Source organism: Plecotus auritus (genome assembly GCF_963455305.1).
Source record: "Plecotus auritus genome assembly, chromosome: 6".
NCBI classification, from domain to species: Eukaryota; Metazoa; Chordata; class Mammalia; order Chiroptera; family Vespertilionidae; genus Plecotus; species Plecotus auritus.
In genome coordinates this window covers 45,578,588-45,605,064 of record NC_137773.1, presented here as the reverse complement: position 1 = coordinate 45,605,064, position 26,477 = coordinate 45,578,588, and the positions used below count along the sequence as shown (strand labels likewise).

General features: G+C 40.7%; 1 protein-coding gene across 7 annotated transcripts in view; it reads left to right on the top strand.

Annotated features, from left to right (window-relative positions):
- The window catches only part of SCLT1 (sodium channel and clathrin linker 1), a 122,282-nt gene that overhangs the window by 84,718 nt on the left and 11,087 nt on the right, over positions 1 to 26,477 (top strand). For 6 of the 7 annotated variants that reach the window (XM_080676897.1, XM_080676896.1, XM_080676893.1 and 3 more), the window contains 2 exons: positions 16,323 to 16,401; positions 25,009 to 25,104. In XM_080676897.1, coding sequence (XP_080533023.1) covers positions 16,323 to 16,401; positions 25,009 to 25,104 — 175 coding nt within the window. Of the gene's footprint in view, positions 1 to 16,322; positions 16,402 to 25,008; positions 25,105 to 26,477 lie in introns of those variants that run through there. The other variant, XR_013961020.1, reaches the window with a different exon arrangement.

Below are 26,477 nucleotides of genomic sequence, written 5' to 3'. Positions count from 1 at the left end.
ATAATTTTTATAATATTTTTAATATGAGAAAGCATTATATTCTAATTAGGGTTTCATTGCATGTATTTAGGATTTTGCAGAGGAAAGTGTGGTTTTCATAAGGCATACTTAACCTTTACCTGTTGTGCCTGTGTTGGTTGTTTGAACCAGGATTGGAAGAGAAAGACACTCCACTATTCTAGAGAGACTTCCTGCATGTCTCTGCTGGGTCCCTGAAAGCATGCTGGTATGCTCCACATGACAAAACGAAAATGTTTACTTTCAAAATAGAAAATACTTTCACAAGAGTTTGCATTAAGACTTGTTTCCTTTCATAAAAGGATTATATATTACACAGTATTGAGAAAAATATATAATATATGTCTAGCATGTAAGGAGGCAGCACAGCAGTTAGAGAGAGGAGCACTGACTCAGGAGGCTATCAGGCCTGAATTTGAATCCCACCCAGCCCCAACACTACACTTACCTGTAATCCCATGTGTTACTATAAGGCTTTATTTATATGATACATATACGGTGTTAACTCCATGTCTGACATGTAAAATATTTAGGAAGGAAACAGTAAAACCAGGGCTTAGGGAATAGCCTTTATAATTGCAAAAAGATTGTTGTATTTCAAGCAAACCATATTATAATGCATGGGATATGTATATGAGAAGTTTATGTGCTTATTTCATTTTTAATTGTACAAAAATCATTACTAATTTTAGAAAGCACTAGATTTTAGGCAAGATTTATATATGTGAATTGTGCCCTCTTGGGAGACATAAATAATACTGAGGGATATATATGAAATCAAGCCAAAAATCTTGCTACAATAAAAATAGTATCTATCAAAGTATTTTCCCTATCCCTCACCTATTGGTCATAAGCAGAATTACATGGCAGCTATAATTTTTAATTATGAAGTAGAAATTTATGTTTATTCCAATGGAAAAAAAATATGTTTTGAATGTGTTGCTCTCCACTGGATATATTTAGGACAGCTTCCATACAAGTACTAGCAATGTGATTATTCCAGGAACTCTCCAGGCTAAACTGCTAGATAGTATTTCTGTGTCTTTGGGTTCACTTGTTTTCCTCAGAAACAGTTTTGTTTTAGACTGATTCAGTGATACAATCCAAGTCTTCAACCAATTATGTCTTTTATTAATAATAAATTACAACATAAACTACAGAGCAGTACATTTAAAAATCAAATGGCTCATTTGATGCATTTGACTTTCCCCATGAGGATTTCTGTGTATATGCCACCAATTCAGGCATTCTACTATTCATATAAAATGTATTTATTCATCACTGTTGACAATGAGCTTTTTCAGGTTACGTCCCAGCATCCATTACCAGCACACCATTACCGTGCCATATGCATTAAAACTTTCCCCTGAAATATGTCTCTTTACTTCTTAACAAATACTTATACATTGGCCATGTTCTTGCCTTCCATGTGTCCACCTACTTACTATAGTTCAAGAGCATTAGAGACAAAACCAAATACCAGCATAGCCACAACACCCCTAAAGATGCTAGAGTCCTCTGGGGACTGGTTTTGCTGCCTTAGAAAACTTCTGTTCCTCCTGACAACTGACAAATAAATATGATTATCAGGTACCTGTGATTTCTTAAGATCTACCAATAAGTAAGTATAGCCATAATGACACATAACTCACATTAATTAAATAAAATCATTTTTCCATAGAATAAAGTTTTTCATGTAAGTATCAGAAGCTTTTTAAAAATGTGAGTTCCTCTGTGGTATCTTCTTTCAGTTTGAAGTTTGCTTTCATTTGTAAAATTTTATTCATTTATAATGATTCCCTCTCAGTTACTCTTCTATTTTGAAACTAGAGGCCCAGTGCACGAAATTCGTGCACTCAGAGGGGTCCCTCAGCCTGGATTGCAAGAGAGCGCAGGCCAGGCCAACGGACCCCACTGGTGTATGATCAGGGCTGGGGAGGGATGCGGGAGGTTGGCCAACCAGGGAGGGACCGCGGGAGGACTCCAGGGCATGTCCGGCCCATCTTTCTCAGTCCCGATTGGTCGGACCCCAGAAGCAAGCTAACCTACCAGTCAGAACGTCTGCCTCCTGGTGGTCAGTGCACATCATAGCAACTGGAACTGGTCAGCTGTCTGCCCCCAGTGGTCAGTGCATGTCATAGTGACTGGTCGACTGTCTGCCCCCAGGGGTCAGTGCACATCATAGTGACTGGTCAACTGTCTGCCCCTGGTGGTCAGTGCACATCATAGCAACTGGTCATCTGTCTGCCCCCTGGTGGTCAGTGCACGTCATAGCTAGCGGTTGAGCAGCCTTAGCATATTACACTTTGATTGGTTGAACAGACGACTGGACACTTAGCATATTAGGCTTTTATTATATAGGATATATGTAATGCAGAGAATTTTGAGCTTTCAAGAGGGGACAGTATTAATAGTTGCTTGTTGATGTATAACATCTGTAACTGTAATATAGCTGTACTAATCTTACTTGAATGATATATTGTTTTTATAGATTAAATTTAAAAATGAGAGACATTTGTCCTGCCAATAACAAATAGATAAAGCTGTGTGGCGGTAATGCACAGGATAGATCATCTGAGCAGAATACAGAAAAACAAACCATGTAAAATTGGAAATTTTGCTCATGATAATATGGCATTTTAAATCACTGGTGAAAACATGATGTTTTAAAACATTTAGAATATTTCTTATCATATACATAAAATTAATTTCAGGTGGATTAAAGAGCTAAATAAAAAAGAAGGTATTAAATGACTACTTTTATTATCTTGGAATATAAAAGTTTTTCTAATCAAAACACAAAACCCAGAATCGAAAAAAAAAAATATATTGATTTAACGAAAAATAAAAATTCTATATGAAGATACCAAACAAAGATAAAAGACAAATATCAAAAAATAAAACAAAGGATTCATATGAAGAATCCACCAAGATTTCAATAATTAAGAAAAAGATTATCAACCTAATAGAATGAGGGACAAAGTATGTGAACTGGCAGCTCACAGAAGCAAAGCTCCATTAAACAATGCAAACCTGGTTCAGCCATGCTGTTCACTAAAGAAATGCAAATTTAAGCAATAATTTTACCTAGCAAGTTGGCAAAAATGTAAAATGTTAACATGCAGTGCCCGAGAGCACATGGGAAAACAGGAATCGGTGTATGGTATTGGTGGGAACTGGTGAATCCTTTTTAGGAGAGTTATCTAATAAGACTGAGTCTGTGCAGACCCTTTTGCAATCTCAGGTGCAGCATTTATCCCATGGAAACGCTTGCATATGTGTAAACGTGCAGTAACATACCTTCTCTTGCCTTCGGTCAGGCCCTGCACATCCTCACCTACGACTCTTAAAGTAGCATCCTTCACTCTGCTTTGTTTTGTTTTGTTTTTTCACTCTACTCCACCTTTCATACTGCTGTCAGAATTATTTTCCTAAAAAAGCAAATCCGATCCTTGCCCTGTCTACTTAGTGGCTTCTGTTTTATTGTTGCCTATAGGTTTCCTACAGTCTTTCCTTCACCTTATTTATCAGCAGTCTGCCTGTTTACCTTGTGTTCCAGCCACACTGAACAACCTCCCCAATAAACCAAACGTGCTGGTCCTTTACAACTCCTAGTCTGCACTCCATTCACTCATCACCACGTATTTATTGAGTGATGGGCAGTAGAAACTGTCAAATAAATATGTTTAAAGTCAGATAAAAAGTACTATAGAGAAAATTAAAATAAACCAATGTGATCATAAATGGATGGGTGGGCACTTGAGACTGGTAGACAAGGAAGACCCTGTGAGGGAATTAATGTGAGATCTAGTGACAAAAAGGATCCTGTCATTTAAAGCATCAGGAGGAAGAGCATTTCGAGTGTAGAGTGCAGTCAATGTGAAGAGGCAGGAAGACACTTGGTATGTTTGAAGTATAAGAAACAGTACACAAAGTGAAGGCAGGAGGGGCAGATTTGGGCAACCAGAGTCTGAAACCCCAGGGCTGAACACACAAGGTTTATTTCTTGCTTATATTACCTGTCTAAGACAATTTGGCAGTAATGCTCTGGTAGAGGTTCCACGGCCTTGAAGGTGTGGTTTTATGAGATCACTGGACTAGGGAGGTTCAGGGGGAGGTGGGGAGGAAGAACGCTGGTTCTTAAGTTGGCTCTGAGTGATACACATCACTTCCTTTTACCTCCATTGGCCAAACTAATCTAACTGCATAAGAGTCTAGGAAACGCGTAGGGAGCATACAGAATTTTTGGTGATTGCTTCTGCTCCAGTCTGAGACTTGATCTTGGCGGTTTTATTAGCCAGGTAAAGATTTTTAAGTGTGAATGAAGGCCAGTGGACAGTTTTAAAATAAGTCACCTGATCAGATTTTTTTTTTTTTAAAGACCATTGGCTTCTGAATGGAAAATAGAAGTAGGTAAGAAAGCTGGGAAAGGACTTAGAAGGCTATTATAAGAGTCTTGTTAAGAGATGATCGTGACTCAGACTAAGAAGAAAGAGAAAGATGGGAGTCTTTGTTTTTTTTAAGATGTAATAGAAGGAGTTGATGGATTTAACATGGCATATGAAGGAAAAGAGAGGAATCAAGGAGGATTCTAGGGGTATGTATGTGCTATTTCTTTCTAGGGATATTTTTTCCCAACTCCCAATCTGAAAACATTTTCTTCCTTCCAGACCCATCTCAAATATCTTTGTTTTTTCTGTAAGGCATTCTTAATTCCTCTGACAGATTGAGTCTTTCCTTTCCCTACACTCCCATACCACTCTGCTCATTCTTCTTTATGGTACTTACTGAATTGTAGTATAACTATCATTTACGTTCATCTCTTCTACAAGACTCTGAGCAAAAATCTTGCTAGGCATATAGGTGTTTAATAAAACTGTATTGAATAAGTGAATGAATGAATATACAATATGTAACATTTTCATCTCATGTCCAAAACTGTGTGTGTGTGTGTGTGTGTGTATGCAATTACACAGCATCTGAGCCCAATAAATTCTCTTTAATCTCTAAAATATTATTCTTGGCTATATATCTGTAATGTTTGGCTGCCATACTGTTTTTTTTAAGTTGTTTTTTTTTTTTTTTTTTAATTAACAGGATGAGAGGCAGCTGCAGGTACTGGCAGATTACAAAATGTATAATTGCTAAAAGTAACTGAAGCATATTATAGTATAATTCAACAGAAAAAAAAAAAAAAACATCTGGCATATGCTATGTTAATTTGTCATAGGAGAGAGTTTCGAAGAAAGCATTCACTGCAGCTGGCAGATCCATCATGTCCCTGAGACAAATAGCACACCTTTGTTTGTAATTCTCTTGTCTAATAAGCACAGAGTCTTGTGTGATTTATTCTTCAGACACCACTAAAGGATTTCATGCATTAGGAAATTTCCCCTTATGCTGTATCAACCAAAATGTGCATGGCCCATTCTTATCTTAAACTGTGCCTCAGTGATAATGATCTGAGCAATTATAGTAATTAATTATAAAGCCTAAGATATTGGCCCAAATTTCAAATGCTTAGTCCATGCCTTAAGGAGCCATAACTTCTCTTCTTTTATAAAAAGTATTTGCCGTGTTTTCAAAGAGATGAATGCATTGCAGGGAACACTTTGCTCTTAACCTTGTAACTATAACTCTTTAGTTATTACATGTGCCCGTGATATGGGGAATCGAAGTGCGTTTAGAGTAGAAATTCTCTCAGCATGGTTTAGGACACCCATTTCTATGATAGAGAAGAAGAAAAAAACTAATTTTTATTACAGAACAGCTTCTAATGCTGCCCTTTTGAAATAATCTATATTTCCAACTCTCTACTGAACATTTCCATAGCACCTCAAATTTGATGTATTCAAATCTGAACCAATTCCTCCACACCTGGCCCACATTTGTCCTTCATCCTGCATTTCCTTTTCCATGAGTGGTGCTATCTACCCAGTCACTCAAGCAAAATCATCCTGAACCCTTCTCTTCATAACGGTAAATCAAGTACTGCTAATTCTATGCTCCCCCGCCCCCATCAAAATATCTCCTGAATCTGTCCATTGCCCTCTCGAAATTCAGGTGTCAACATTGCTCACCTAGATTGCTGCTATAACCCCCGAATTTACTGTTGTCATAGATCCTTACAATTTTTCCTGCTGTAATCAGCAAAATCTGATACTCAAATCTAATCTTGTCACCTTTTCTTAAAATACGTCAGCATTTCCCTATCATGTCACTAATAAAATCTCCATTTCCTATCAAGACATAGAAGATCCTTTGCAATCTGTGTTTCCTTGTGTTTCAGCTTCTTTCCCCACTACAACTGACTTCCAGTAAGTCAATATGGTGCATCCAAACTGCACTTCTCCCAGCTTTCTACATTGATGATCCTTTCTCGTTTCCTGGCCTTCACATGTGGATCTCATTATAACGTCTTTCCTTTTCTCACCCTGCCTCTGTCCACCTAATGTCTGTTCATCTTTCATATATCAGCTTAAAAGCCTGCTCCTCTGGAGAGATGTGCTAATCCCTTCATCCTCCACAGGACTTTTATAGCATTTACTTGTTATAAACCTCGTAGCTTCTCAGTATTTCTGGTATCCCTTCATTTCACTGTGGCAATGACTGCATCTCCTCTGCAGTTCTCCCCTCCCCCATCTCACAAGCACCAGCATCGTGTGTAGCATGCAGCAGGCACTCATTTCAGTATTTAATGAAATGAATGGACTTTACAGTCTCCCCAGTCACATCTTTAGGTCCACACTTAAAATGAGATGTGAGGAAATCCACCCACACTTTGTACACTTTGAGTTCATTCTTCACATAGCTTTTTAAAATAAGCTTCCTATGAGTGGTATTCCTATTTAATAAAAGAGTAATATGCAAATTAACATCACTCCGCTACACCCACAAGCCACGCCCACCATCCAATCAGGAGCGAGTATGCAAATTAACCCAACCAAGATGGCTGCAGCCACAGAGCGAGCAGGAGGCTTGAGTTGCCCCCGGCGATGGAGGAAGCCAAGCTTTCCGCACACCCTGGCCAGCCCAGGCCTCCACTCAAGGCAACGAAGTTTCAATTATAGAAGATAAATAAATCTCAACAAAAATGGCAGCAGCGACGGAGCTGGAGAGAGCAGGAGGCTTGGGTTGCCCCCGGTGATGGAGGAAGCCAAGCTCCCACAGCCCTGGCCTGCCTTGGCCTCCGCTGAAGGCTACAAAGTTTCAATTATAGAAGATAAATAAATCCCAACAAAAATGGCAGTGGCCACGGAGCAAACAGGAGGCTTGGCTCCGCTCAAGGCTACAAAGTTTCCATTATAGAGGATAAATAAATCCCAGATACCAGTGCCTCTGCTTGGGTCGCCGGGGGGCATGGCCAGCCTGCAAACCACCACAAGCCCCTCGCCCAGGCTGCCCCACACCTCAAGGGAACCCTCATCCTGATCTGTGACACCCTTCAGGGCAAACCAGCTGGCCCCCACCCATGCACCAGGCCTCTATCCTATCTAATAAAAGAGTAATATGCAAATTGACCATCACTCCAACACACAAGATGGCTGCCCCCATGTGGTCAAAGATGGCTGCCCCCATGTGGACACAAGATCACCAGCAGGGCAGGGCAGTTGGGAGGGACCAGGCCTGCAAGGGAGGGCAGTTGTGGGCGATCAGGCCAGCAGGGGAGGGCAGTTGGGAGGGACCAGGCCTGCAGGGGAGGGCAGTTAGGGGTGACTAGGCCTGCAGGGGAGGGAAGTTAGGGGCAAACAGACTGGCAGGGGAGCAGTTAGGCATCAATCAGGCTGGAGGGGAGTGGTTAGGGGTGATCAGGCTGGCAGGCAGAAGCGGTTAGGGGCAATCAGGAAGGCAGGCAGGCGAGCAGTTGGGAGCCAGCAGTCCTGGGTTGTGAGAGGGATCGGGCCTAAACGGGCAGTCGGACATCCCTCGAGGGGTCCCAGATTGGAGAAGGTGCAGGCTGGGCTGAGGGACACCCCCCCCCCGTGCACAAATTTCATGCACCGGGCCTCTAGTTTATAAATAAAGCTCTAAATTGCATTGGTTTTCCTAGCAGTAGTCTCCCAAATTTATTACACCACTTGATGGCTGCTGTGAAAATGTAATCACTGAATTATCTAGTTAGTTCTGCAATGACAGCAAGTACTGTAGGTAGTGAAAACTTTGAAAAAACAAGTCATAGGACATTAGAAATGTTATAAATGGTGACTGATTATGTGGAATTGACTAAAATCTGCTCAGGCTCAAAACCACCTAACATGTGCCGGACACTGTGCTATGCCTGGGAGTATAGCTTCCTTTTGGAGCTTTGGTTCTAATGGAGAGATACGGACAAGGAGGCAAACCAACAAATAAACAAGACAAGTGTAGATGTCTCCAATGGTATAAAGTAACAAATGGGGTGATGTGAGACAGTAACTGGGACAGGGTGGGCGCTGAAGGAGCTGGACTGTGTTTTAAAAAGTCATCAGAAATGTTGACATTTAAACTGAGGTCTGAATGATAAAAGAAGTCAATTATACAAAAACACCAGGAAAATATTCTAGGCAGATGGAAGGGTAGTGAGTACAAAGGTGCTGTGTTAGAAGGGGGTAGACCCATGCAATTACAGTGTAGTGAGTGAGGAGAAAGAAGGCCATTGGGTTGAGGAATGAGGCAGGGATCAGATCATGAGAATCTTGCAGGCTAATTTAAGTAAATCTTTTTAAGTGTGTGTGTGTGTGTGTGTGTACCTATATACATATATAAACCACTAACCAACATTAAAATACAGAATTGTTAAATGTCTATATGTAAAACTAGAGGCCCGATGCACGAAATTTGTGCACTGGGAGGGGATGTCCCTCAGCCCGGCCTGACCCCTTGGAGTATGTCCGCCTGCCGCCTTAGGCCCCCCAGGGATTGGGCCTAAGCTAGCAGTCAGACATCCCTCTCACAGTCTGGGGCTCTTGCAGTCAGGGACCCCTCACTCCTTACCACCCGCCTGCAGCAGAGGCAGGAGAGGCTTCCGCCACTGCTGCTGCACTCGCCAGCCATGAGCTCAGCTTCTGGCTGAGCAGCACTCCCCCTGTGGGAGTGCACTGACCGCCAGGAGGCAGCTCCTGCATTGAGCATCTGCCCCCTGGTGGTCAGTGCGCATCATAGCAACCAGTCATTCCACCTTTTGGTTGATTTGCATATTAGGGTTTTATTATATAGGACTAGAGGCCGGGTGCACGAAATTCGTGCATTGGGAGGGGGCGGATCCCCTCAGCCCAGCCTGCACCCTCTCCAATCCAGGACCCCTTAGGGGATGTCTGACTGCCAGCAGTCAGACATGCCTCTCACAACCTGGGACCGCTGGCTCCTAACTGCTCACCTGCCTGCCTGCCTGATTGCCCCTAACCGCCCCCCCACCAGCCTGGTCACCCCCAACTGCCCCCCCCCCCACCAGCCTGGTCACCCCACGCAGCCTGCTGTTCAGTCATTTGGTCGTCCCTCACTAACCACCCCCCCTGCCAGCCTGGTCGCCCCACATAGCCTGCTGTTCAGTCATCCATCTGATCGTTTAGGTCGTGACAGCCCCTGGCTTTTTATATATTAGGATAAGAAACCTGGGCATGTGCCTTGACCAGGAATCGAACCATGATGTTCTGGTTCATGGGTTGATGCTCAACTACTGAGCCACACAAGCTGGGCGATGTAAGTTATTTTGTATGTGTGTGTTTTTAAATTTTACTTACACAGAAGGTAATAAATCAATTATATTTTACAACTGTATTTGTAAGCATAACTAGGATATTTTATTATATACACATAAATTATGTAAGTAAACTAAAAATATTTAGGACTCAGAGGGCCAAGTGATATTATAAGGAATTCCTCATTCTTATATACTTACATTAACTTGGTAGAAGACAATTTTACCTTAAACCTATAATATATAATATGCCAGAAATTAGAGAGAAATTGGGTACTGTTTCATTTAAGTTCTTTAATTAGTGTAAAGTACTCTTTAAGTACCACAATGTCACAAAGAAACTGGAAATGTCATCTGTTGCTATCCTTCTGGCAGGCTGTACCTCAGTCAAGCCTAATAGGAAAGGATGTTTCTGTGCTTAAAGATTTCCAGGGGAGAGATTATGTACCTTTATTTGGCAAGTGTTTCCACTATAATACCACTGTAAAACTTTCTGGAAAGTCTTGTTTAATGTTTTTTCCAAATCACTAATGATATTGGGAGCTCTCAATGATGTTCTCTAATGAAGAGAAAATTTCTCACAGATAATAGAGTCGGGCCATCCCCTGGGTCTTTCCTTTACCCTGCAGTTAAACATCCCGGCAGAGAAATAAGCAGCTGCAAAGTACTGACAGGCAGGCTCTGGGAAGGTCTCAGGGGACAGAGCTGGTGAAACCACTGTTCTCTTCTCTTCACCCTTTCACACCTCCCCAAATTTCATTCAGAAATGAGATGGAAGGAAATGCTTAACTGGAAAAAACAAACCTTTTTTTAGCCACTTCAAATCCTTTGTAGAAACAAGTGGAATATATACAAATCTAAATAAATAAAAATGATCTTTTTCTAAAATATGTTTTGTGGTAGATTCCTCAGTAAATGTTTGCTGAAAGAAGATGGGGAGAAGAAACATTGATTTGTTTTCCACTTATTAGGGCATTCATTGGTTGATTCTTTTGTTTTTCATTGGTTGAATTTTACATGTGCCTTGACTGGGGTTCAAACCCACAATCTTGGCATATCGGGACTACACTTCAGCCAACTGACCTGCCCAGCCAAGGCAAAGCAATCCCCATTTTAAAAGTTTTCCATTATTCTTGGGTGAGAGAGAGAAAGAGAGAGGGAGGGAGAGAGAGAAAGAGAGAGAGAGAGAGAGAGAGAGAGAGAGAGAGAGAGAGAGAGAGAGAGAGAGAGAAAACCACTAATCAGCATTACAATACAGAATTGCTAAATGTCTATACATAAAATAAGCATAAAGCTTTGATGAAATTAAAATGAATTCGGAAGGAGGCATAGAAAGAATTGAGGCAGAGTGGAATCTTAAAGAAAGAGCAGGATTTTAATGGCAAATCTAAACACAAGGATTCAGAAAATGACATAATGCAAGCTTAATGGGGATACATGTGGTTTGTTTGCAGGACAGTGAGAGCCTAAATAACAAGGAAGACTCCTATCAGACATAAGGTCGGGAAGATTCAGGGGGATTTTGAAGGCCAGTCTTGGACTGTTTTGTGCGGTAGCAGAATGCCCTAGAAGTTATCATTCAAGGAAGCAAGTTATTAAAGTGGTATCTCAGGAAGAGAACATGCTGGCACATTAGAAAGGGAAGGTCGCTGTGTTCATTGAGCACTTCCGTGTGCGCGGTGGTGGGTGCCTCACAGAAGCCTGAGCCATTGGCTATGCCCATCAATATAAAAATCAAGAACTTGAGTTGTGATGGTAACACTGAATAGAAGGGAAAAACAGGTCTGAGAGTCATTGCAAAGGAAGGGTCTATTTAGGGGCAATCTAGACCCTGCTTTGCAGAGCAGGTGAGACTACACTTTTAACCTAAGCCACCAAGGCAGATGTGTGCGCGGGATGAAATCTGAGTGGCAGGATGAGAAGCAGGTTTTGGAGGCAGTGCAAGAAGTTTGATGTTGGGCATCAAGTTTAAATGTAAGACTGAACCTTTGGGAACTACATCAGAAATAAAGATAAACTTGTTCGGTTTTCAGTAAATGTTTTACTTTTTATAATCTAGAATGCCTGATACTCACATAAATTCATAGTCCTTCACTTACTCATTTAGCAATTGCCTGCCATCCAGGGGAGGGCTCAGAGCACACACTGGAAGCAGAGGCCCCATTTTCAATCCTGACTCTACACTGACTAGCTGCGTGACTCTAGACAAGTACTTCACTTTATTTTTATATGTCTGTCTTTTAAATTTTCTCATATGTGAGAATGGGATCCCATAGTGTTATCATGAAAACCAAATGAGTTTATTTAAATAAAGCACCTAGGACAGTGTCTGGCACGTTGGAAGCACGTGGAAGTGTTTGCTGTTAACACCATCATCATCATCATCTGCACTATTACTTGCCCAGCTCTGCTGAGAACCAGACGTTAAGGGTGACCACGAGGAATGATCCAGTTGCTCACCATCCAGGGGTGACAGAGCTTGACACACAAGAGAATAGTATTTTTTTAAATAAATCTTTATTGTTCAGATTATTACAGATGTTCCTCTTTTTTCCGCCCATAGCTCCCCTCCACCTGATTCCCTCCCGCCACCCCATGCCCTTACCCCCCGCCACTGTCTTCATCCATAGGTGTAAGATTTTTGTCCAATCTCTGCCCGCACCACTCACACCCCCTTCCCCCTGAGAATTGTCAGTCCACTCCCTTTCTATGCCCCTGATTCTATTATATTCACCAGTTTATTCTGTTCATCAGATTTTTTATTCACTTGATTTTTAGATTCACTTGTTGATAGGTATGTATTTATTGTCACTTTGTTGTTCATAATTTTTATCTTTACCTTTTTCTTCTTCTTCCTCTTCTTAAAGAATACCCTTCAGCATTTCATGTAATCCTGGTTTGGTGGTGATGAACTCCTTTAGCTTTTTCTTGTCTATGAAGCTCTTTATCTGACCTTCAATTCTAAATGATAGCTTTGCTGGGTAGAGTAATCTTGGTTGTAGGGTTCTTGCTGTTCATCACTTTGTATATTTCTTGCCACTTCCTCCTGGCCTGCATAGTTTCTGCTGGGAAATCAGCTGACAGTTGTATGGGTACTCCCTTGTAGGTAACTGTTTTTCTCTTGCTACTTTCAAGATTCTCTCTTTGTCTTTTGCCCTTGGCATTTTAATTATGATGTGTCTTGGTGTGGTCCTCTTTGGATTCCTCTTGTTTTGGGTTCTCTGCGCTTCCTGGACTTATAAGTCTATTTCTTTCACCAGGTAGGGAAAGTTTTCTGTCATTATTTCTTCTAATAGGTTTTCAATATTTTGCTCTCTCTCTTCTGGCACCCCCATAATTCGGATGTTGGTACACTTGAAGTTGTCCCAGAGGCTCCTTACACTATCTTCATATTTTTGGATTCTTTTTTCGTTTTTCTGGTTGGGTGTTTTTTGTTTCCTCATATTTCAAATCTTTGGTTTGATTCTTGGGGTCCTTTGGTCTACTGTTGAATTTCTGTATATTCTTTATTTCAGACAGTGTATGCTTAATTTCTGACTGGTTCTTTTCCATTTTTCTGTCATTCTCATTAAGATCCTTAAAGGTCTCACTAAGTTCCTCAGAGGTTTCTAGAAGATTCTTGAGTAACCTTATAACTGCGGTTTTGAACTCTATATCTAGTAGTTTGCTTTCCTCCATTTCTTTCATTCGTGACATGTTTCTTTGTCTCCACATTTTGGCTGCTTCCCTGTGTTGATGGAGTGGTTTTCTGTGGTAGGTGACCTATAGGGCCCAGTGGTTCAGCCTCCCCAATCACCTGAGGTGGACACTCTTGGTGCATCCCTTTGTGGTCTGAGTGCACAGTCTTGTTGTAGTTAAGCCTTGATTGCTCTTGGTACACTGGGAGGAATTGACCTCCAGGCCAATTGGCTATGAGGACCCACTGTGTCTATAATGGAAGAACTGCTGTGTTGGAGACACTCTTATGGGGCAGGACTTGTTTCAGTGGGGCTTTGGTGCTCACTGAGTCTGCCTCTTGAATGTGTCATTTATGGATGTGAGGAGTTGAAATCTGATGTCGTCTCACACTGACCACTAGGTACACTGGCTCCTGGATCTTCAAGGAGGTGCAAGTCAGCTACTGTCTGAGACCACCCAGCAGGAGCTACAGCAAGATCTGCAGATTTCTCCTCTTTGCTTGGGGTTTGGAAGTTTTGGAGCTGTCTGACCAGAGCTGCAGTTTGTTAGGTTAAGCTGCAATAGGGCAGGCCATTCATATGCAAAAGCCACTGCGCACAGTTTGGGTGGGTTTGTAAATTGGGCAGGGTGGGGTCTCAGGGAATCACTAGGGGGTAGCAAACAGCGATGGCTGCCAGTCAGCTGTCTCTGCGTCTCCGCATTTCCACACATCCCCACGTTTCTGCGTCCCGCGCCCCAGCGCAGTAAACAATGATTCCTGTGAGCACCTCTGCAAGAAAGCCACCCTCACTTTCCAACCCAATGGCAGACAGTCCAGCTTCTCCCCGTAGGAGTCTGAGTCCCCAGAGTCTCGCCGACAACTGGAGTTCAGAGCAGTCAGGAGCTTGTGTCTCCCTTCAGATTGAAAAAAACAGCACACCCAGTCGCCAGCCGCCAGCCCAATTCATGTGCCTCCATACCTCTGCCTTTCCGCGCTTGTGCACGTCCTACCCGATCTCACTGCTCTTTTCTCTTTCCTTCTAGTTGTAAAACTTCTACTCAGCCAGCTTTCCCGTGGTTCTGGGTGATAGACGTTTTGTCTTTTAGTTGTAGTTTTGGTGTAGTTGTGAGAGGCAGCACGTACAGGTGTATACCTTATGCCGCCATCTTGGTGTGTTGTTTTTTTTTTTTCAAGAGAATAGTATTTACACAGATTAAAAAGCAACGTAGGCTTGCCCTAGCCGGTTTGGCTCAGTGGATAGAGCATCAGCCTGTGGACTGAAGGGTCCCAGGTTCAATTCAGGTCAAGGGCACATGCCCGAGTTGTGGGCTTGATCCCCAGAAGGGGGTGTGCAGGAGGCAGCTAATCAGTGATTCTCATCATTGATGTTTCTATCTCTATCTCCCTCTTCCATCCTCTCTGGGATAAATCAAAATATATTTTTAAAAAAGTAACTTAGGCTTAATAATGTGTATTTTTGTGATTTTAAATTTTTTGGAAAATTATTACTGATAGTATTTATTAGAAATTATTACTGTCATTCAGATAAATTGTCATGGTTTATAAGTGAATAATAGTTTAGACATCACATTATGCAGTAGGTGTTTTCTATAAACTGGATGTTGGCCGACTTTATAAATATGATCATTGTTTCATCTTCATCTCAGTAGTACTCAAAGGTTATTTCTCGTCAGCACTAATGTGCAAAACATTTACCTTTAATTGCATTTGACCTAGAAGACTTGCCACTTCAGTCATTTTGCTTTTTTGTTTTGTTATGTTGGGAATTTTAAGCTATGTGAGTTAGAATGAGCTGTGTCCCTCTTAGTCTGTGTTTACTACCATGTACCTTGCACTTGGCCCGAAGAATGTTCAGTAACTACTTGTGGAATTGATTTGTAGACATTATTATTTTCTCTCTCCTATGTATTTATACCAGATTGCTTTCTGATTTAATAACTATTCACTTAGCTATAGGACACCTGAGAGACCAAGTTTTTAAGCTGTTTGTGTAGCTCCTTTGGAAAAAATCAAAGCTGAAGTTATTTTGGAAGTGTTAATCTGTTGATTTTTTTAAAGAACAAGTAAGGTCAAAGGATGAAAAATGAATCCTGAATAATTATTTTAGTATGCAAGACATTGAGTTGATCTTTTTTTAAAGTTATTTTTAAGACTACACTGTATCTACTTCTAATCTGGGACTCTTCAAATTATTTTTGGCCAAAAACAATATAATGCATATATGTTGAATAGAAGAAAAAAAAAGGTCTGTGCATAAGAAAATTCCAGCTAATAAAACATAAGAGATATGAATGTATAAAATATAGCACATATGCAACCCAAATACCAGTCCTGAATGTACCACATTGAAATGATGGTGGAGTGGTTAACATTACGTCAGTTTTCCCAGAGTTGAGCTCCTCTAAGAAGTGCTGTATATCACAGTAGTTTATGAGTTGCTATACTAATGAATACTGTACCTATTTAGTACGAATGTGCTTTCATTTAATGCCAAATAATACTCAAGATAATATTAAGACACTTTGGTACTGTTAATATACTAGTATATATACATGTACGTAAGTGGAGTAGAGGGGTCCTGTGGCGAAGTATAACATAAAATGTATTGTTTTAACCATTTTAAAATTGTGATAAAATATTAAATTTATCTGCTTAACCATTTTTAAGTATACAATTCAGTAGTGTTAAGTGTATTCACATTACTGTACAATCAATCTCCAGAATATATGTGCATTTTATAAAGAAATGAATGAGTCCTTTAGATATGGTCTATTAATAAGAAACATTATTTTACACACAGAAACATGAACATGTATCTCACTAATAAGGATTCTATTTGTTCATTTTTTAAAACAATCTCTCCCTCTCTCTCTCCCTCTCTCTCTTCCTCCCTCCCTCCTCCCTCCTTCTCTCCCTTCCTACTTCCTCCATCCTTCCCTTTATTAATAGGAGTGAGCTGAGTCGGCAGAAACTTCATACCCAAGAGCTGCTTTCTCAGCTGGAAATGGCAAATGAAAAGGTAGCTGAGGTAAGATAATGACTCCCCCGGGAGGTCCTTCTGCTGCAGCCTGATATACATGTTAGAGAATTTTACTGGAGCCAAGTCCAAATTAATTCTCTACTTGGAAATGACCATATAGATGTGCGTATTTCTTGTAGAAATCATCCATAACCCAAAAGTCCTCAGGTGGTACCATGTGAATAAAAGCCTGAGAGTCAGGGATCTATCATGTGCACATGACAGATGCAGGGCTGGTCCGGTCTCAGAGACTGCTAGGACCCTCGGAGGTCTGTGCGTGTCTGAGATTATTTTTTAACCTGTTCCTTTTGTTTACTTTTCATCCATCACAAGAGACACGTAGAAAATACTTTGGCCTCCTGGAATATATTAAAATACTCCTGTAGATGACTTGAGAGCTAACTAGAGCAACAGTTCAGGTTTTTTTCCTTGAAGTCTTAAAAAAGGAAGCAATTTCTAGATTATGATTAGGGCATTCTATAACTCTAGTTCTCCTTTTGATGTTCCAACTTCTAATGTATTTGCTGGAATTTCTTTAACAGGCTGTCTTGGCCCACCATCTCTTTGTGGCCTGCTATAGCTGCCAGAGTGAAATCATTACTCTTAAGTTTTGTAGCATTATAAATTGATATGAACCATTTAGAAAACAATTCCACCCTAGCCATTAAAGTACTCTTTGGTATAGCTCCCACTTCCAGGAATCTGGTCTAAGGGGGGTCATTTAAAATGGGAAAAAATTTAAAGGAAGATATTCAACACAGTAATGTTAATAATATCAGAAGATCAGAAGCAACCACAATGAACCGTTGAAAAAGAACAGTTGCCTATATATTATGATTTATGTAATCTGGACTGTGCCTTAACCATTATATGACAGCATAGAAAAATACGTACGTTATGTGCAGTCTGATAGTGACTATGAAAATGATTATTATAGATGATGGCATTTTTTCCCCGAGTTCGCCGTAGTTTTAAAATGTGCCTCTTAAATTTAAGACTGCATATTTAAACAATTTTGTAAATTGGAATAGCCAATATAGTTCTCATCATAAAATTTAATTTTGCTTTTGGGCACACTGAGAAATATAATAAGCTCATTTTAACAGGATACTGTTATTTCAATATTTTATGTTACTAGGCATGACAGGCCCTATAATCACTTGTGTGTTAAGACATGGGAACTATATTGTTCTTCATAGAAAGCGTGTTTTTCTTTCTATTCCTGATTAGGCTGGTTACTCTCTCAATTCCCACAAGTGCCAGAAAAACTGAATAACAATACCAGTTGTACAAAAACATTTTGTTCAGGCGAGTAAGAATGGGAGGACTGGTGCGTTTTTTAACTCACAGCTTCTTTGAACCGTGTGCGTGGCGGCGTGCAGTGTCAGATTTATGTTTGTGATGCTGCAAGTTTCCTGAGGCTGCTCTACCAAGTTACCACTGTGAAGTGCAGTCTCGGCTCCGGAGGGCAGAGGTCCCGGTCAGGAGGTCGCAGGGTTGGTTCCTCTTGGGCTCAGAGGAGGATCGGTTCATGCCTGTCTCCTAGCTTCCGGCAGCCTCGGGCGTTCCTCCACTTGTAGATGGTGTTCTACTGAGTCTTCCTATGGTCTTCCCTTTGCACATGTCTGTCTGTCCAAATTCCCCCTTTTTATTTATTTATTTTTTTATTGTTTAAAATATTACATATATAAGTACATATATCTCCTTTTTTTTCCCCATTGACCTTCCCCCAGCCTCCCCTACCCCCTGTCACATGCCCTCATCCCACCCCCCCAGTGTCTTGTGTCCACTGGTGTGCTTATATGCATGCATACAAGTCCTTTGGTTGATCTATTTCCCCCCTACCCTCCCCAACACTCCCCAGCCTTCCCGCTGTAATTTGACAGTCTGTTCGGTGCTTTACTGCCTCTGTATCTATCTTTTTATTCATCAGGTTATAATGTTCTTTATTTTCCATAAATGAGTGAGATCATGTGGTACTTTTCTTTCATTGCCTGACTTGTTTCACTTAACATAATGCTCTCCAGGTCTATCCATGCTGCTGCAAATGGTAAGAATTCCTTCTTTTTTATAGCAGCATAGTATTCCATTGTGTAGATGTACCATAGTTTTCTAATCCACTCATCTGCTGATGGGCATTTAGGCTGTTTCCAAATCTTAGCTATGGTGCATTGTGCTGCTATGAACATAGGGGTGCGTATATCCTTTCTGATTGGTTTTTCTAGTTTCTTGGGATATATTCCTAGAAGTGGGATTACTGGATCAAGTGGGAGCTCCATTTTTAGGGTTTTTTTTGTTTGTTTGTTTGTTTGTTTTTATATTTTATTGATTTTTTACAGAGAGGAAAGGAGAGGGCTAGAGAGTTAGAAACATCGATGAGAGAGAAACATCGATCAGCTGCCTCCTGCACACCCCCACTGGGAATGAGCCCGCAACCAAGGCACATGTCCTTGACCAGAATCGAACCTGGGACCCTTCAGTCCGCAGGCCGACGCTCTATCCACTGAGCCAAACCAGTCAGGGCCATTTTTAGTTTTTGAGGAAACTCCATACTGTTCTCCACAGTGGCTGCACCAGTCTGCATTCCCACCAGCAGTGCACGAGGGTTCCTTTTTCTCCGCATCCTCGCCAGCACTTGTAGTTTGTTGATTTGTTGATGGTTGCCATTCTGACAGGTGTGTGATGGTACCGCATTGTCATTATGATTTGCATCTCTCGGATAATTAGTGACTTTGAGCATGTTTTCATATGTCTCTTGGCCTTCCTTCTGTCTTCTTTCGAAAAGATTCTATTTAGGTCCGTTGCCCATTTTTTTATTGGATCATATGTCTTCCTTTATTAAGTTGTATAAATTGCCTGCAGATGTTGGAGATTAAACCTTTATCAGTGATAACATTTGCAAATATGATCTCCCATATAGTGGGCTTTCTTGTTGTTTTGTTGATGGTTTCTTTTGCTGTGCAAAAGCTTTTTATTTTGATGTAGTCCCATTGGTTTATTTTCTCTTTAGCTTCCATTGCCCTAGGAGCGGTATTGGTGAAGAAATTGCTTCGGCATATGTCTGAGATTTCTCTGCCTGTGGATTCCTCTAGTATTTTTATGGTTTCCTATCTTATGTTTAAGTCCTGTATCCATTTTGAGTTAACTTTTGTGTATGGTGTAAGTTGATGGTCTAGTTTCATTTTTTTGCATGTATCTGTCCAATTTTCCCAACACCATTTAGTGAAGAGACTGTCTTGACTCCATTGTATGTTCATGCCTCCTTTGTCAAATACTAATTGAGCATAGTGGTTTGGGTCAATATCTGGATTCTCTTTCTATTCCATTGGTCTATATGTCTGTTCTTGTGCCAGTACCAGGCTGTTTTAAGAACAGTGGCTTTGTAATACAGCTTGAAATCTGGTATTGAGATCCCACCTACTTTGTTCTTCTTTCTCAGGATTGCTGCGGCTATTCGGGGTCTTTTTCTATTCCAGATGAATTTTTGGAGAGTTCTTTCTAGGTCTGTGAAATATGCCGTTGGTATATTAATGGGGATTGCATTGAATCTATAGATTGCTTTGGGTAGTATGGACATTTTAATGATGTTGATTCTACCAATCCATGAACATGGTATGTTCTTCCATCTGTTTACGTCTTCTCTCTCTTTTTTCAGTGTCCTGTAGTTTTCCACATATAGGTCTTTTACCTCCTTAGTTAAGTTTATTCCTAGGTATCTTAATTTTTTTGGTGCGATGGTAAATGGGATTTCTTTTTTAGTCTCTCTTTCTGTAAGTTAACTATTGGTGTATAGAAATGCCATAGATTTCTTGGCGTTAATTTTGTATCCTGCTACATTGCCAAATTCATTTATAAGTCTATCAGTTTTTTCATGGAGTCTTTCAGGTTTTTTATGTAAAATATCATGTCATCTGCATATAAGGACAGCTTTACTTCTTCTTATCCAATTTGGATGCCTTTTATTTCTTCTTCTTGTCTAATTGCAATGGCTAATACTTCCAGTACTATGTCGAACAGGAGTGATGAGAGTGGGTATCCCTGTCTTGTTCCTGTTCTTAGGGGAAATGGTTTTAGTTTTTGCCCATTGAGTATGATGCTAGCTGTGGGTTTATCATATATAGCTTTTATTATGTTGAGGTATGGTCCTTCTATTCCCACCTTGTTGAGAGTTTTTATCAAGAAAGGGTGTTGGATCTTGTCAAATGCTTTTTCTGCATCAATTGATATGACAATGTAATTTTTATCTCTCAATTTGTTTATGTGGTGTATCACGTTTATTGATTTGCGGATATTGTACCATCCTTGCATTCCTGGGATAAATCCTACTTGGTCATGCTGTATGTTCTTTCTGATATACTGCTGGATCCGATTTGCTAGGATTTTGTTGAGGATTTTGGCATCTATGTTCATGAGGGATATTGGCCTGTAATTCTCTTTCATTGTGTTGTCTTTATCTGGTTTTGGTATTAGGGTGATGCTGGCTTCATAGAATGAGCTTGGAAGTGTTCCTTCCTCTTGAATTTTTTGAATAGTCTGAGGAGGATAGGTTTTAGTTCTTCCTTGAATGTTTGGTAAAACTCCCCTGTGAAGCCGTCTGGCCCCAGGCTTTTGTTTGCTGGAAGCTTTTTGATGACTGCTTCAATTTCTTCCATAATTATTGGCCTAATGAGATGTTTAGATTCTTCCTGATTGAGTTTTGGAAGGTTATATTTTTCTAGGAATATGTCCATTTCCTCTAGGTTGTCCAGTTTGTTGGAATAGAGTTGTTCATAGTATTTTTTAACAAACCTTTGTGTTTCAGTGGGGTCTGTTGTTATTTCACCTCTTTCATTTCTGATTTTGTTTATTTGGGTCCTCTCTCTTTGCTTCCTGGTGAGCCTGGCTAGAGGTTCATCAATCTTGTTTATCCTTTCAAAGAACCAGCTCTTGGTTTTGTTGATCTTTTTTATTGTTTTTTTGGTCTCAATGTTGTTTATCTCTGCTCTGACCTTTATTATTTCCTTCCTTCTGCTTATACTGGGCTTTTCTTGTTGCTCTCTTCTAACTCTTTGAGTTGTAGGGTTAGGTAATTTATTACCACTGATTCTTGTTTTTTGCAGTAGGTTTGTAGAGCTATGAACTTCCCTCTCAAGAGTGCTTTTGCTGTGTCCCATAGATTTTGGATTGTTGTGTTTTCATTGTCATTTGTTGCCATGATGTTTTTTATTTCTTCTTTGATCTCTCTGGTAACCTAGTCATTGTTTAATAGCATGCTGTTTAGTATCCATGTGTTTGATTTTTTTGGATTGTTTTTATTGTAATTTCCAGTTTTATGCCACTGTGATCTGAGAAGATGCTTGATATGATTTCTATCTTCTTGAATTTGAAGAGTCTTTGACCCAACATATGGTCTATCTTTGAAAATGACCCATGTACACTTGAGAAGAATGTATATTCTTTGGCTTTGGGGTGAAATGTTCTGAATATGTCAATTAATTCCATCTGGTCTAGTGAGTCATTTAGGATTGATGTTTCTATCCTGATTTTTTGTTTAGAGGATTTGTCCAATGGTTATAGTGGGGTATTAAAGTCTCCTACTATGATTGTATTGCTGTCAATCTCTCCCTTGATATCCTCCAGGAATTTTTTTTATGTATTTGGGTGCTCCTATACTGGGCACGTATATGTTTACCGGAGTTATTTCTTCTTGTTGGATTGCTCCCTTTAGTATTATGAAGTGGCCTTCCTTATCTCTTGTTATGTCCTTCACTTTGAGATCCAATTTGTCAGATATAAGTATTGCTACCCCAGCTTTTTATTCTTTTCCATTTGCCTGAAAAACCTTTTTCCATCCCTTCACCCTCAGTCTGTGTGCGTCTTTTTTTCTGAGGTGGGTTTCTTGTAGACAGCAGATATATGGGTCGTGTTTTCTTATCCAATCTGTTACCCTATGTCTTTTGATTGGGCCATTTAATCCATTTACATTTAAAGTTATTATTGATAAAAAATTATTGCTTATTTGTCACCATTTTTATTCTTTACCCCTGTGTTCCTTCTTTGTTTCCTATTTCTTTTTTTTACAGCAGACCCTTTAGCATTTCTTGCATTGCTGGTTTGGTGGTAATAAATTCCCTCAGTCCTTTTTTTGTCTGTGAAGCTCCTGATTTTACCTTCAATTTTGATTGATAGCCTTGCTGGGTACAGTATTCTTGGATTCAGACCCTTCCTTTGCATGACTTTGTATATTTCATTCCATTCCCTTCTGGCCTGATGAGTTTCTGTTGAGAAAGCAGTTGCTAGTCTGATGGGGGTTCCTTTGTAGGTAACTTTCTGTCTCTCTCTGGCCGCTTTTAAGATTCTTACTTTGTCGTTGGTGTTTGCCAATTTAATTATAATGTGCCTTGGCGTCAGTCTTTTGGGGTTCATTTTGCTTGGGACTCTGTGAGCTACTTGGATTTGTGTGGGTTTTTTCCTCCCTATATCAGGGAAGTTTTCTGTCATTATTTCTTCAAACAGGTTTTCTATTCCTTGCTCAGTTTCCTCTCCTTCTGGAACCCCTATTATGCCGATATTGTTTTGTTTCGTGTTGTCCCAAAGTTCCCTTAGGCTCTCCTCCTGCTTTTTAAGTTTTTTTTTTTCTAGAAGCTGCTCTACTTGGGTATTTTTTCCTGCCTTGTCTTCTAGCTCACTGATGCAGTCCTCTGCTTCTTCTAGTCTACTCTTAATGCTTTCTGTTGAGTTCTTTACAGCAGCGATGTCATTTTTCATTTCCTCTTGGTTCTTCATTTCCTCTTGGTTCTTACTCATATTGCCAAATTTGTCTTCCATTCTTTTCAGCCACCTTATGACCATTTTTCTGAATTCTTTCTCTGGCAGGTTGCTTGCCTCCATTTCATTTACTTCCTTTTCTGGTGTTGCCTGCTTTTCTTTCATATGCGGGCTGTTTCTTTGTCTCCCCATGGTCTCTCTTCTCTGGGTGTCTGGTTATGTATTTCTCTCTCTCTTGCTCACAGTTCTGGAAGCTGGAAGTCCACTTCAGGGTGTTGGCACTGTCAGATTCTGGTGAAGATCCACTTTCTGGGTTGTAAACAGCTGTATTCTCATGGTGTCCCAGGCCCAGCAGCCAGTGTCCCCTGTCACCTCACACAGGAGTTATGAAGTTGGTGATGATGGTGACCTGGGTCCGCTGACAATGGAGAAGACAACTCCCATGTCCAGCAGGCCCAGCTTTGAGCTGCTCTCTGAGGAACTACTGGGTCTGGGCCAGACATAAAGACCCACGGAGGCAAGGCCTCTTACTGGGCAGTGGCCCTCAGAGACTTAGTTGCAGGAGCCCCGAACACCTACAGAAAAGGTGGGTGCCTTGCAAGAGCATAGGAGGCTCTAAAAAGTCCTTCAAGGAATCCAAAACGTCCTGCTGGAACCTCTTCTGCAAGGATATACTGAAAATTTTGTTTCACAGAAGCAGTGGAGATTAAATTCACTGTTTCAGATGAAACTCCCAAAGTCCCCCTTTTTATAAAGACACCAGTCATATTTGATTAAGGCCAAGCCTAGTAATATCATTGTAACATAATCATTAGCAAAAACCCTATTTCCAAATGAAGACATTTATAGGTACAGGGGGTTAGGACTTCAATATATATTTAGGGGCATAATTCAACCCATAAGAATCTATAATAATAAAAGCATAATATGCAAATCAACCGAATGACCAAACAGCAGAACGACAGTTTGGACAACCACGCTATGACATGCACTGGCACCAGGCCAGCCAAGGCGGGTGCCCAGCCATCACCCCATGATTGCCCTGCAGAGGCAGGCCCAGGCCACTGACTGGTGGGGTGTAGCGGGTGGACAGGGCGTACCTCTTTGGGCGATCGATTGTGGGGCTCCCGGACTGTGAGAGGGCGCAGGCCAGGCGGAGGGACACCTTTCCCCCCACCCCCCGAGTGCACGAATTTCGTGCACCGGGCCTCTAGTGTCTTAATAACTCTGTTGACCCTAATACTTTGTGGAGTAAACAGCTGTTTGGGGAACATGTAGAAACAGACTTCGTCACCTTTTAAAGAACACCTTTAGCATATAAGTCATTTAAGGCACATCTAACACTGTTAAAACCAGGATTTCTAGAATGAATATTTTTTGTTTCTTGAACGTTAATAATGACGATGTCCCAGTTTCCCTATAAGTTGGTCCTTGCACAGTGGCTCTGAGGACACCAGCAGGCAGTGCCAATGCCTGCTGGGAACATGGTAGACACAAGGATTCTCAGGTTGGGAGCAGGTCCAGGTGGGAGGCCCAGCAGTCTTGTGTTTTCACGCTCTTCACGTTGGAAGCACTGAGCTAGCATCTCAAGGTTAACAGGTCCAAAATTGAAAATCCTGTTCTCAACTTCTGATTCTCTTTGCTTTGCACTTAATCCACTTTTTTTTTTTGGCAGGGAGGGGTAAAATGGTTTAGTGAGGATATACAACCAGCTTTGAATTTCATAACTTGAAAAATGTACATTTTGAGACACTCTGTTTGCATTTTTTAGTGGTCAGATGATGTCCAGATTTCCCATTGATTATTCCACAAACGCCTCCATGTCACGCGTGGATCTCTAACCCATTTGTTTTATGTTCCTCTTCACAGAGTGAGAAGTTAATTCTCGAGCATCAAGAAAAAGCCAGCAGACTCCAGAGGCGGCTCAGTCAGGCGGAGCAGAGAGCCGCGTCCGCTTCTCAGCAGGTAGGGGGCTCCTCACCGTCCCTGACGGGACTGTCCGGGTGGGTTATGCTAAGAAAGGCTCCTCAGAAGTCCCCAGAGAACTAGGAAGGTTATTTGTACCTGATTAAACTATTTGAAATTAATCTCTATTATTTGGGGTTGAAAGTAAACTTTAAAGACAGAAATAAACATCAGTATCTGCAGTTGACTCCCACCTCTGGAACCACTCTGTCCACTCACAGATACTAGCCACCAGCAGCTGCTCCAATTAATTTAAAAGTAAATAAACTAAAATAAATCTGCAGTCAGACTAGCAGATTCCAGGTGCTCAATGACCATGCGTCACATCAGACAGCAGGATGTCCGAGGGACATCCTGCCCCAGGGGCTGTGCGTGTGAACTGGCAGGTGTTTTCTGACAGATTCGGAAGTAGGTAGCATTGCTCTGAATGCACTGTTTCAGTTGCACTAACTTTGTTTTTATTGTAGTTTTTTAATGGAAAAAATTACTTTGTGTATAGGTTAACTCCATTTAATGCACATTTGTATACGACTATAAATCTAAAATATGATATAAAGTCCGGTGGGAAATAGAGTTTGAAAATGCATCCATGAAATATTGATATGGGGTAATTATCCATAATGCACACACATCATTAGGAAATAGGCCATTTGTTCTGCAATAGGAGCAATAGTCCCTCCTATTGGGAACAAAATGAGATCAGTTTAGTGAATATAAAGAGAGGCTGGGAACAGTTCAGATAGATAGATAGATATTTAGGCAGATAGATGGACAGACAGACTGATAGATAGGTATGGATTAGGCAGGCAGGCAGACAAAAACAAACCAAGTTAATACATTGCTAGTTATATTTGGCTATAAGTCTATTATTTTAGTTAAAATTAATATTACTCTTAGATGTTACTCCATTTTATACATAGTAAAGCAACTCTAAATACTGAATTCAGTTTACGTTTGTGATATTTACAGATTTTCTTTTTAAGTCTACTCTGGTATGATCATGAAGCGACACTTAAATGAAATCCAGCCATAATTTGCCCTTCTCCTTCTGTCCCCTCCCTCTTGAAAGTAATTATAGCTTTATGAAATATGTTTAATTACTTATGGAATAATGAAGTAATGGATTACTTAATTACTCAAGAATTCCTCCATTCATGTGGATTATACAGTAGTAGGAGCGAGGGTGTGCTGGGCAGTGTCCGGAGCATGTGTTTGGTGTCGACAAATAGCCTGCTGTCCCTCGGTAGCCATGTGACTTAGGGCTGCTTCCATCTCTCTATGCCTCACGCTCTTCTTACTCAGCATAGGATAATAACGCCTCCATTAGAGTTATTGAAAGATGAAGGGAATTCACACATACAAAGCACTTAGTC